At 41.1% G+C, this 12,016-nt stretch overlaps 1 protein-coding gene across 6 annotated transcripts in view; it reads left to right on the top strand.

Annotated features, from left to right (window-relative positions):
• Positions 1-11,534, top strand: part of Fryl (FRY like transcription coactivator) — a 246,331-nt gene extending 234,797 nt beyond the window's left edge. For 4 of the 6 annotated variants that reach the window (XM_059275978.1, XM_059275976.1, XM_059275974.1 and 1 more), the window contains 5 exons: positions 4,795-4,863; positions 7,249-7,266; positions 8,062-8,172; positions 9,061-9,251; positions 9,416-11,534. In XM_059275978.1, coding sequence (XP_059131961.1) covers positions 4,795-4,863; positions 7,249-7,266; positions 8,062-8,172; positions 9,061-9,251; positions 9,416-9,674 — 648 coding nt within the window. In that variant the 3' untranslated portion in view covers positions 9,675-11,534. The remainder of the gene's footprint in view (positions 1-4,794; positions 4,864-7,248; positions 7,267-8,061; positions 8,173-9,060; positions 9,252-9,415) is intronic. The other 2 variants (XM_059275977.1, XM_059275975.1) reach the window with 1 other exon arrangement.
• The last annotated feature ends 482 nt before the right edge of the window (positions 11,535-12,016 follow it).

Raw genomic sequence — 12,016 nt, 5'->3', positions numbered from 1 at the left:
TATAACACAAATTGTACATGTGAATGCAAATTGAGTGTCCCTGATCCAAAATGCTTTATAACCTGAAACTTTAAGCACCAACATGATGTCAGAAGTGGAGAATTCCACACCTAACCTCATGTGATGGGTCACAACATAATGTAAGAACTGATTATCAAAAGCTTAATTAAGACTGTGGTAGTGACGTTAGCGCAACCAGACCGTGCCCCCAAGTGGCGGGAACAGTAGCCCCTCCGCTTTTATACAGACTTGTACTAAGTTTCCTGCAGGCTCTGTGTCTGTGAATCGTGTGCTAGACTTGGGTTTCATTCCTTTAAGAAAAACAAACTTTGTGTATATGCAAATAGTCCAAAACCTGAAACAGTCTCGTCCCAAGCTTTTTGGATAAGGGGCATTCAAGCTGTAGTTATTCAGAATAGTAAAGTATGTCACATAAGTTATGAGTAAAAAAAGAAAAAAGTGCCAGTGACTTGAGGCTTCTCAGTCAGATGGTCTGGCAAAGCAGTTCTGAGCCAAGTACTGTGTATGATTTCCAAGGGGAAGGAAAATTGGTGGGATTGGGACATGATCTTGGAGTCTGACTGAATTTGGGGTTGGAGGATTACTTCGGGGAAAGAAAATACTTGTACCAAGGCGCTCTCTCCATATCAGGGGAGTGAGAGCTCATATTTGGTCTGAAAGACTAATGAGATGGAAGAAAGGGGCTTTCAGGGCAGGGAATTATCAGGTGCGGTCAAGTCACCCTGCAGATGCTGCTGTCTGCATGCAGAGGTCCACGCACCTGCCGAGGAGCCCTTTGGGAATGGAATGGAATGGCTAGGCCGTAGCATGTGTGAGTCTACTAAGCAGTTTTAGTAAAAACTGTTAGCAGGTGGACATTACCTTTCTATTGCCTCATCCTTTGGTGATCACCTGGTACTGGTTTTTGTAATTTCTGTCATTCTGGTGGGTGTGGAATAGATTATATGTCATTCCGGTGGGTATGGAGTAAAATCTTATTTGTCTTACGTTTCTATTGGAGCATAGATATCTTCCTCGGGGGTAGCTTGTGGGTGTCTGTCAAGAGCTGTTTTCTCGGGTATTCAGAAGAGGTCTTTGTTTTAAATATAAGCTTTATTTATGTTTGTGGGCAAGGAAGGGGCATACTATGGCATGTAGTAGTCATAGACCCTTGTAGGAGTTTGTTCTTTTCCTTCCACCATGTGGCTCCCAGAGATCCAACTCCGGTTGTCGGGCTTGGTGGCAAGTGCCTGTAACCTTTAAGCCATCATGCTGGCCCTCGATACATGCTTTTTACTAGATGTATGTATTGAAGGTGCTTTTCTTTCTGGGGCTATCATTTTGGCTACTGAAGTATCTTTTGATGACCAGAAAACTTTTGGTTTAATTAGATGCGAGTTATCAGTCTGTCTATCCCACTGGGGTTGTGCCTTGTGGGTCTTCAGAAGTCACTGCCTATCCTAGACACTGTGGTTGTTAACGCAATGGCCCAGTAAGTCAGGCCTCTCTGGTCTGCACACCTTTCCAGCACAGCTCAGTACCACCCACGCTGCAGTCTGGGACAGCCTTGTAACTGACTCTAACCAACCATCAGCATGGACAAGACACCAAAACTCCCAGGACAAGCCTGGAGAGGTCTTCTACAGTGTCTGCTTCTGCCACCAAACTCCTCAGGGTATGGGAAGCTTTGGGAAATTCCAGGAGACTTGGACTCTGACCCCTACTACAAGAGGAAAAGAGAGGCATCCCAGCTAAGAGCCAACAAATCAGGTGTAGGAGTAAGGCCTGCTTGGAACTTTGAGGCTCTGGTCAAACCATCAGATAACCAGAGAATCATGGCTGATCCTAGTCAAACCAGAAACAGAACATATTTTCACTGATAGTGGTTATACACATAGCAAGTAGGTTTTTCTTTTTGCTGTTATTTTAAAAGCCATTACATGTTAGGGTGGTTGATTTTACAGCAACAGGTAACTGCTTTTCATGAGGCAACATCAAATGCATACAGATAATCTAGCTAATGACATGCTAGACCTTCACTCAGAAACTCCAGACATGACCATGAGAAATGGACCAGAGGACCAAACCATGTTTCTTTTCTTTTTCTTTTTTTTTGTATCAGAAGATCCAATTTTGTAAAGATATCATCTATAGAATTAATGTACTTGAAAATCAAACAGCATAATAATGGAAATCCTAAAATGTATATGACCATACAAATGCTTGTAATTATACAATTTTCTCAAACATAGGATCCTATAACTTTACAGAAAATAAACAGCTAGCCAGATATGTGAAAACAAAGTCTTTTGAGGACATGGCCACCCTAGTTGTTTATACATTATTTATGCCATTTTTCATACCTAGAACTGAATTAATATTTGCCACCAAGATAACATGCTAGAAATATTATACCCCTTGTAGACAAATCTAGAACAGTAAAATTTGAAGTTTTACTTCTAGCCACTGACACATAGAGATTTCAAATCAGTTACTCCCTACATAGGAGTAGACAGACTCTGGAATATGACAGACACCAATAACAGCCCTTTTGATAGTATAATTTACAGCAAAGCTGCTGTTGTGTTCCAAGGGCAAGACTGTTGACTTCGCTGAGAGAGAGAAATAAACCTTGACTCCTGGGGTTCCGTCTGCCCAGTCCTTACCTACACGGCTTCATTGCCTTGCTTTCAGTCTCCTGTTCTATCAAGGAGTGTCTTTATGCAGTTGCTCTACTAGCTGTGGCTTTTGTTTTTATAGGGCCTATGTGTGCCAGGTAAGGCCTCCACCACTGAGATCTGTCCCCAGCCCCAGCTACTGTTTTTGATCCACATTTAGGGTTCTTCAATCCTCTACAGATCAGGTGTGATAGCCTGAAGTGAGCAGGACCTCCAAGTCTTAGGAGGAGTTGGCCATTGATCTCCCCAGCACCATGGGACTAGAAATTGATTTTTCTTCTAGCACCTTCTCCTGCACTTGCTCAGCATGTCAAGGGCCCCAAGAGGAAGCTACACAAACAGGCTCACTTACTAAAGTGTCCCTTTTTCCTTCAGCGTCTCAGCCCTTGGTACCTCACTATCACTGATAACTGCATGTCACAGCCTACAGAAACCTTAGGGCATGAATTTGTAGCTACCGCTGTCTGTCCAGGCTCTCCAGCAAGGGACAGATGCAGGGCTCACTGCAGTACTTTACCGAAGTCCTGGCTGAGAGTTCAGTGTCTGTACTGTCCTTGGACAATTGCTTGCTTGCTTGTACATAAGTTGCTCTGTCGTGCTTAGAAACGGAACCTCCCTCCACAGCTGAACTTTCACCTTCATTTGAGCAAAGAAAACATGATGAGAGCAATGAGGTAGGAAGTAGGGGTTCTCTGCGTGACCCCTCTGGGGCATGCTGTTAGAAGGCTAGTATACAGTCATGGGACTCCATTATTGGGGATAAAATCAAATAAATAGTGTTCTCTAAAATGCTAGATAGGGTATGTGATGTTTAATTTTTTCAGAATAGGCAGTAAATAATCAACTCTTTTTCCATTTACTAGTTGACTTGGACAAACTGGGCAAGTAGTTATAATTCAGTGCATATGCATTGTAGCATGTTACAAGAATGGAGATGAACGCCTGAGTTCCGTGGTAGATGTCAGCTGGATTTTGCTGCTGTCAAGAAGTCTGTCGATGGCTTTTGACAGTGACTGCCACCAGCCATATCTTACCAGAAAGGTTTAACATGTTTGTATTCCAAGATGCTGTCAAGAAAATAACCCAAGAGCCAGTTGCAGTCTGGGTGATTGAGATCAAAAGGAACAAAAGGTCAAAGAGATTGTTTTTGAAACAGTTACCATTTCTCATTTTCATTCTTTGTCTGTGGAACACTGAGCTCCAGCTGAGGATTTTAAATACCTAACACTAAGATGTTTTCCAGGGAGCAACTTAATGAGCGGGTAGTCTTTCTCAAAGGAAGCAGTCTGTGTGGTTGATTTGATTACTTAATAATTTCAAACACACACACACACACACACACACACACACACACACACCCCAAAAATGAAGCCACAAGCCCAGTCAGTCAGAAGAACTGACGACATCAACCATCAAAGCCCAGAGCTTCATCTGAAGGCCCTTAGCCCTCACTTTGGAAACTCTGTGGCTCCATTTTTCTACACATACATCCACAATGCTGCTTTATTTTAAATTAGTATCGACTGTAAGAATAGCCCTCTCAGGTAAAGAAAACCTGCATTTGGCTTCTATATCCAGAATGCCTTAGAGATAGCATGCTTGTCATTTATTACCATCCAGAAGGAAAGGAAATAAATAGAAACAGGATTTAGATGGATCTTGGTTTCTGTTTCACTAATTAAAATTGGCGTGCGTCTTCAGAGAACTACATTTTGGATGAGCAGACAACCCTAGCTCATTTCTTTTTCTGTAAGTTACCTTTATTAAATTGACCACAGAGAAAGTGAATCTTTCATTTTCCACATCTCACATTTAGACACAAAGGTCAGGTAGAGACAGCAAAGATTTCCAATAAAATCTACAAAGCGAAGGATCTTACAATATGGGACACTGAGGGTCCCAAGCACACCAATTCCGTCTTTGTTAATAAACTCAGTGTATGCCTCTTGTTGTATTGATCCCTTATTGGTATGTTCCATATTAATGATTGGCCTTAGGTGGAGATAAATTGTATCTACAGGTCTGTTTCTGGCTTTATAGAGACAGACTTGTAATGCTAGTTTTGTTTATTCTGTGATGACTATTGAAATTTATTTACCCTTACTTATTTCTATAGTGGTTAGAGAATTGTAAGAGGACGTTCGGTGCCAGTGAAGACATATATAGGATAAACACCAATGCACAAGTAAGTCTTTCTGCTGAGTGAGGACACTGGGCGTTATAAAAAAAAAAAAAAAAAGTATGCATGCGATTGTACGTACTCGATATTCCTAGAACGTTTGTAAGCCTTTTTCATTTTGGTTTATCAGAACAATCTTTTTGAAAGTTAGGTTCAGTGAAATATTGGCTTAGTAATGAAAACTTCACTTTAATAAAAATGAACAACCAGCTTGTGACTGAAGCTTAATAACATTGAGTTAGATAAGCTTGATGGGTATCTAGACAGTCCAGGTCGGCATTTAGTCGTATCTGCCTCTTAGGGGAAAAAAAAAATGGTTGTACATTAGTATTCTGTGGATATATTGTCTGGTGAGAAAAACAGACCCTAGAGCAATGTGCTATATATACTACTCTAAATATGAAATTGTGGGTCCGTTATGTTTTTCCCTAGTTGTTTTAAGCAATAGCAACACATTTTCTTAGAGAAAGGCACATCTATAATACGCCCCCCACCCCATAATATGTTAAGACCTATGTTATTCCAGTGGGAGAAACGTCATATTAGAAGCAAGCCTTCAGCAGCTCAGACACCTCCACACCTGACATTTGAATTCCCACCTTTTTCAACTCCAGTTACATTTATAATAGTGTGTTTCCATAGAAGTTATACTAATATAAGAATGAAATCTTGAGAAAATCATTCTTTTAACTATTAAGCTTTTCAGGCACAATGCCAGTATATATTTCATAATTAACTCCTTACAGCTCAGTTGAACAGTCCCTTCATTATCCCCATTTTGAAGATGAGGGAAGTGAGGCTAATTTATCTCATAAGTAAATAGTAGAAACCAAGATTCAAACCTAGACAGGTAATTCTAAGCTCTGTTCTATTTTAAAGGAAAATTAAAATCATGGATAAAGAAATAAGATGGAGGTTAACTCTAGAATTGAACCCAGTGGATATTTTTGATCCCTATGAGCATCGAATAAGCGAGGTGGAGATGCTGAGTGGTTCTTATAATCCTTCTACCTCTAAAACAATTCCATAATCTCCAAGACTCAGTGAACAGCTTGAGATGTACTGAGTGAAAAATGGAGACTCCACTTAAGACTGGTTTCTATTCTTCCTTTTACGGCTTTATGCTGCCCGTGCCGGTGTGCCAGTCTATACAAGCTGTCAGTAATATTTTATTGAACTAATGAAGACAAAAATCTATCATGCAAATATCAGTGTACTTAAAATGTGTGTATGTGTCAGTTTTGGTCATTCACAGCTATAGTTTGTGTGGTTGCCTATAACTGTAGCGGCCATAAGTTTTATCAGCGCACGTCCAATCCGACACTGCTGGCCTGTATGTGTACAATCGGTTCCATTTAACATGCTAACAGGAATAAGAAAAGGGATTTAAAGCTTGAATTCCCACCTGAAATAAACTATATGAAATAAAACCTTAGAAGTAAAACCTCCTGCTAACTGACATTTGGATTGTGCTCTGCTAATGTTACCGGGCCACTGTTTGCATAATTTATGGTCAGCTGTGATAGAGCTAAAGTTCACCTTTACTTAGCAAATCCTTTCTAAACAGACAGGAATAAATGTGGTTTAAAAAAATAATAATAAAATAAAATAAAAAGCCCTTCCGAGGACACTTCAGCAAAGCAGGTTCCAGAAGCTCCATTTACACACCAACAGTCTGTTTTGATTCCAAGTCACTCTTTATCCGAGGGCTTTTCACTCTGTCTTTCACATACGCCATCTCCACTTGCTTCACACCTAGTTAGGTCAAACTTCTGGCATAAATGCCATTTGAAGTGTACTGTAAAAACACACTAGCTCTCCGTGTTCTGTCCTGTGGGCCTCAGCAGGAGTGAGACAGCCTGACATCTAAGAGACGAACAGGTAGGAACGTCTAGAATGAGCCACACCAGAGAGCCTGCTGCTAGGTAGGATAAGTATTTTTCTGTGTAAAATTAGGAGCCAATTCAGCCAATCCTTTGGTTAAAAAAAAAATAATAATGGTAAATTCATTTAATAAACTTCCCACTGCACTCATGGAGATGTTATTACAGTTAGGTTTGTTGGGAGAAGGACAAAAAATCCTAGATGGAAGAACATTTACAACAGTTAGGGGTCCCAAGATCACTTTGTTCTATTTTTTTGTGGCTTTTATACAAAACTAAACTGTAGTGCAAATTTTTATTTGCCAGAGGGAAAACACAGCCCACCCTGAAGTTATTACAATAAGTGTCCAGAAAGTAGTTTGGAAAGGACTTCATAAAGCGTTGTTTGGGGTATAAATGTGTTCTTCAGTTTGCGTGGGGCATCTGTAACCTTAGTTACAATGATTTCTTATACTAATTCTTGATCTTTTTCTCTTTGTATTTTTTGTGACCCGATCACCTTGCTTAGCAAATGGGAATTCTAGCAGTAAGTGGCCTGTCTTGATTTATAGATTCCTTATCCTTGCGAGACAAACTGGTTTTCATCTGCCATGTGTCCTCTCGTGACCTAGCAATGTTTTGCCATTGACCACTTTGAAAAAGAGTATGTGCTTCAGGTTTGCATAGCCCCTAATCCATGACCATGTTGGTCCTATAAAATGAAACAGTTAAGACTTTATAATGAATATGCAACCAGCAGTTAGTTGTTTTTTTTTTTATACATCTATACCTGACATCTCTCCTTTTACATTTTAAATTTGGAATCGCACATGTCCGCTTCGCAGTCTCACTTAAATGAGATCACCAGGTGGTTTTCTTAAAGAGTCCGTTTCTCTAGAAGCCCCTTCCTTTTGGTAAGAGGACACCCAGTTTCGCTCTGCCCCGGTTGACAGGTGCATCAGGACCTCATGGGACCAGAGCCTGTGCAGCTGCAAATTTCTCCCAGCAGCAGCTTAGAGTTTCCAATTTACACTGAGTCCTCTCCTCCAAAGCATCCTACATACTGCCTTCTGACCCTGTCTGTCCGGTGTGACAACGTGCTTCCTACTAAAAAGGGATTCTGTAACCAGCAGCAAAGCCTTGTTATGTGAATGCCAGCCCCCAAAGCACTTTACACCTGCCTCCCATCAGCTTCACACCGTATTAACTTGCTTACTGCGGAAGCACAAATGCCGAGATGGTTTTAACCTACGTGTGATGTTTCACTGAAGTATGCGATCTAGTCAGGTCTGGAAAGCGGGCGCCTCGGTTAACCTCCGCTGTTAACACCGCTTCTCTGCAGGAGTTGGAGCTTTGCAGGCGGTTGTACAAACTGCACTTCCAGCTGCTGCTTCTGTTCCAGGCCTACTGCAAGCTCATCAACCAAGTAAACACGATCAGAAACGAAGCAGAGGTAAGTTCCCCTGGGCGTCAGGACGCTTCTGGAAGTAGTCAGTACACACGTGGGAGTGTGCATGCACGTGTGTAGCGTGTGCTCGTGTGTGTACGTGTCTTGTTAGACCGCCTAAAGTCAAAAGCCACTTGGCATTGAACTTTCTCCGTGGATCAGTTAGCTCTTTTTCACACAGTAAATAAGAGAGCTGATACACAGCAGTTAAGCCGGAGGTTTGGTAGCAGAAACAGACCCATCATCAAACGTAAAGCATGCGTAAAGTTACTGTGACATCCCTAACATCTCGTCTGTTTTTATAGTTTTATGAATGCACACGACATTAATATAGAGGTTAATACATAGGTTCACAGTTACTGACTATAATCTTTTTCCCCTCCTTACATTACTGCTACTAAAATTGTCATTGGGAAAATGGTCAAATTTTTAATTATAAATTTTGTTTATATTTATATATACATATGTATATATGTGTGTATATATGCATATATAGACATATATGTGTATACACATTTATATAAAGTATCCTGGGTAAATAACCTTCTAAAATACATTTTCCTCACTGTCCAAAAGCAATTATAATCTTCTAAAATATAGTATAAACATTTATTGCAACCTAATATATCCAGATTCTCTAAACTTGGTATAGGGACACATGTACTGTTACACCCAGTACTCAGGAAGTCGGAGCAGGAGGCACTCGGGTTCAGAGTAGCCCTCGGGTTATATGAGAAGACGCTTCACCTGGTTTTGTTTTCCCTGCCTTTGGGTTTTTTCTTTGGTGGCTAATTTATATTCCTGTTGAAAGAAGAGTGTCCCCACCATCAGCTCTATCCCTGACCGTGTATCCCTGACTGTAGGAACAGATCTTTAAGGACGTATCTGTTTTAGGTCATCAACATGTCAGAGGAACTTGCCCAGCTGGAAGGTATCCTTAAGGAAGCCGAGGCGGCTTCGGAAAATGAAGAGATCGATATTTCCAAAGCTGCACAGACCACAATAGAAACCGCCATTCATTCTCTGATTGAAACCCTGAAAAACAAGGAGTTTGTGTCGGCGGTAGCCCAAGTCAAAGCTTTTAGGTAAGTGGGGGAGACCGACCGCACAGCACCGTAGTGCGTTCCCTCAAGTAATAAACAGATACCAGTTACTCTAGCCAGGCAGTTTGGTTCACAGGCGTTAACCTAAAATGTAGCTTACAGAGTCGTGACATACATCTCAGAACTTTCACGTTATGTATTTCCAGAACCCTCTGGCCCAACGACATCTTCGGCAGCTGTGAAGACGACCCCGTGCAGACGCTGTTACACATCTACTTCCACCATCAGACCCTCGGCCAGACGGGCAGCTTTGCGGTCATCGGCTCAAACCTGGACATGTCTGAGGCTAACTCCAAACTGATGGAACTTAACCTGGAGATCAGAGAGTCTCTTCGCATGGTGCAGTCCTATCCACTTCTAGCACAGGCCAAACCAGTGGGAAATATGGCGAGCACTGGATTCTGAGCAACTTCTGATACTCGAGAGAGGAGGGAGTAAAGCTGAAAATGATCAAGATTATTAACCAAGCACCTTTTATGAACCCTTGTGATTCACTGATAACTTATGGGCGGCACCTTCAATTGTAGTCTACTAATTTCAAACTGTCAAAAACAAAAAACCCTGAAGAACAATATCTAACTGCTTAACTGCTGCCTATACCTCCACAGTAACTGTATGAAGAAGGAGTTTTGTTTTGTTTTTTTAACCTATGTGAAAAAAGAAAAAGGGCTAAAAGATGCATCCGAGTACATTACTCTGGAGGAAAGAATAGAATTCCGAAGACGTTTGCAATAATGGCCTCCAAGACATGGCAGGGCGGGTGATGTGAGGCTGGGATCGGGGCCAATTCATTTTAGCTGAAGACCTGCCACCTGCAGAGTCACCTGGATTTCTAGCTGTCATCAACATAACCTACAGTTGACGCTAATCATCATCAACGACATGACGACCATCCAGTCCGACAAATAACAGACTTATTTGCAAAAACCATTGGGTCTGGGGTTTTGGTTTTGTTTTCTCCCAACGTATGGGATAAGGGTTGGGGGGGGGGTGGTGTTTGTAGGGTTTTTGTTTTGTTTTGTTCTTGGTCTGTATATGGAATTATGTGTGTGTGAGCTGGAGTGTGTGAGCGTGTGACAGTCCGATTTCCAAAGTGTGGATGTCTGGTGACAACTTCTCAGAGCATGCCTAAAAGAGCACTGCAAGATTATTTTTGAAAAAATTTTATTTTATTAGATCTAACTCTTCATAGTGTGTAAATGTTAGAACACTTTAATAATATTTTAAAACTGGGCTTTCCCAGTGTCTCAAAAAAAAGAAAGAAATAATATATCTGTTAATATTATTGGACTCTGCTGCTGAGCTCTCTGATCAGTGCTTGTGTTGATATTGTTGATAACTAACCAAAGTAGATGCCTGCAGAGACTTTAAAATGTAAAATACAGATGTGCGCTGCCCGTCAGCGCCCCTCATTAGACAAGTTAACTTATTTTACTCATAATTATTATAGATACTGCATAGACTAAAACCTGTATTTTCCTGTACATTCGTGCCATGCACTGTTATACCAGAGTACACGTACAGAGCTAAAGGAAAAGCTGTGGTCACTGATGGTGGACTGTGTGGTCTGCAGGCTCGGAGGGCCTCAGACGTCCAGAGGTGCAGATGGTTTGTGTGTTTATGCAGGACTCAGCTGGTTTCAGGCTAGAGGAGCCTTGGAAGACAAAAGCCTGAAGACTGACTCCCAAAACACGCAATATACTCCTCCACTGTCTAAGTGTGTAACGTAACACACACTGGATCCTCTGTCCTTTTTTTTAAAATAGCATTTTGTAAAGGAAATGAATGTAGTCCCACGACTCCTGATTTGAAAGGAACACCTTGTATTTTTTATATGCATCTCTTATCCACTGTGACTTTTATTTTCAAACTGGGCTCTGTGAACTCCAGAGTTTGGAATGTAGAAATGAATTGCTTCGCTTTGCCTTTTCCTAGGGGTGTGGGCCCTGACAGAAATGTAATTATGCTCAAGTGCATTAATCGAAGGCACTGTGCACGTCGCTGGACTGCTGGCCATAGTTATGCTTCCTGTCAAATTCCATAACTGGTCACAGCACATTCATAATCACTGTATTTTTTGACCCAGATTAAAAAAAAACAATTATTTTAATGGTGTTCTGGTACTGTAAATGGTGTCCTTTAAATTATTAATAACTTTTGGGTTGGGGGGGCAGGCACAGGGATGGTGTCCAGAGACACACCACACTTCACATCCCCCCTCTCCCATCTTTCTCATCCTCCTTACATCCTTTTTGTTAAAAATAAAAAATAAAAAAAGCATTGTAGCTGCTTTGTGTGGTATCTTAAGAAAAAGAAAATAAAGATGACTAGAGATGACATGTTACCTGCAGAGTTCTCACATATAATTTCACTTGAAAAAAGAAAAACTTAAATTGACTACCCGTCTTTCAACAATTTATATGTAACTAATCCGGCAACGTGTTAAAAAGTGAACCCACCTACAAAACCAGAAATCAGATCCACTAGGACTATCTTCCCTACAATGCCTCCACTTTACTTCCACATTTTCTGACTCCAAAGTTTGCATTTACTGACAGAATAGTAGTGCTAATTTTCATCAGTTTCTCTTATTACACTGAGAACCTGGTGTTTGCTACAAACAACCCTCTTCACCCAATCTACCAGTTTAAACAGTTAGGAAATAGATTGGGCAGTCTCCTCATGACGCTCTTTAGGAAGCCAGAGTATAACAGCAGGATTTGGAGCTGCTGTTCACCACCTATGGA

The sequence above is a fragment of the Peromyscus eremicus genome, chromosome 10 (assembly GCF_949786415.1).
Source record: "Peromyscus eremicus chromosome 10, PerEre_H2_v1, whole genome shotgun sequence".
NCBI classification, from domain to species: Eukaryota; Metazoa; Chordata; class Mammalia; order Rodentia; family Cricetidae; genus Peromyscus; species Peromyscus eremicus.
Note: the sequence above shows the minus strand (reverse complement) of the source record. Positions and strands in the feature narration are given on the sequence as shown.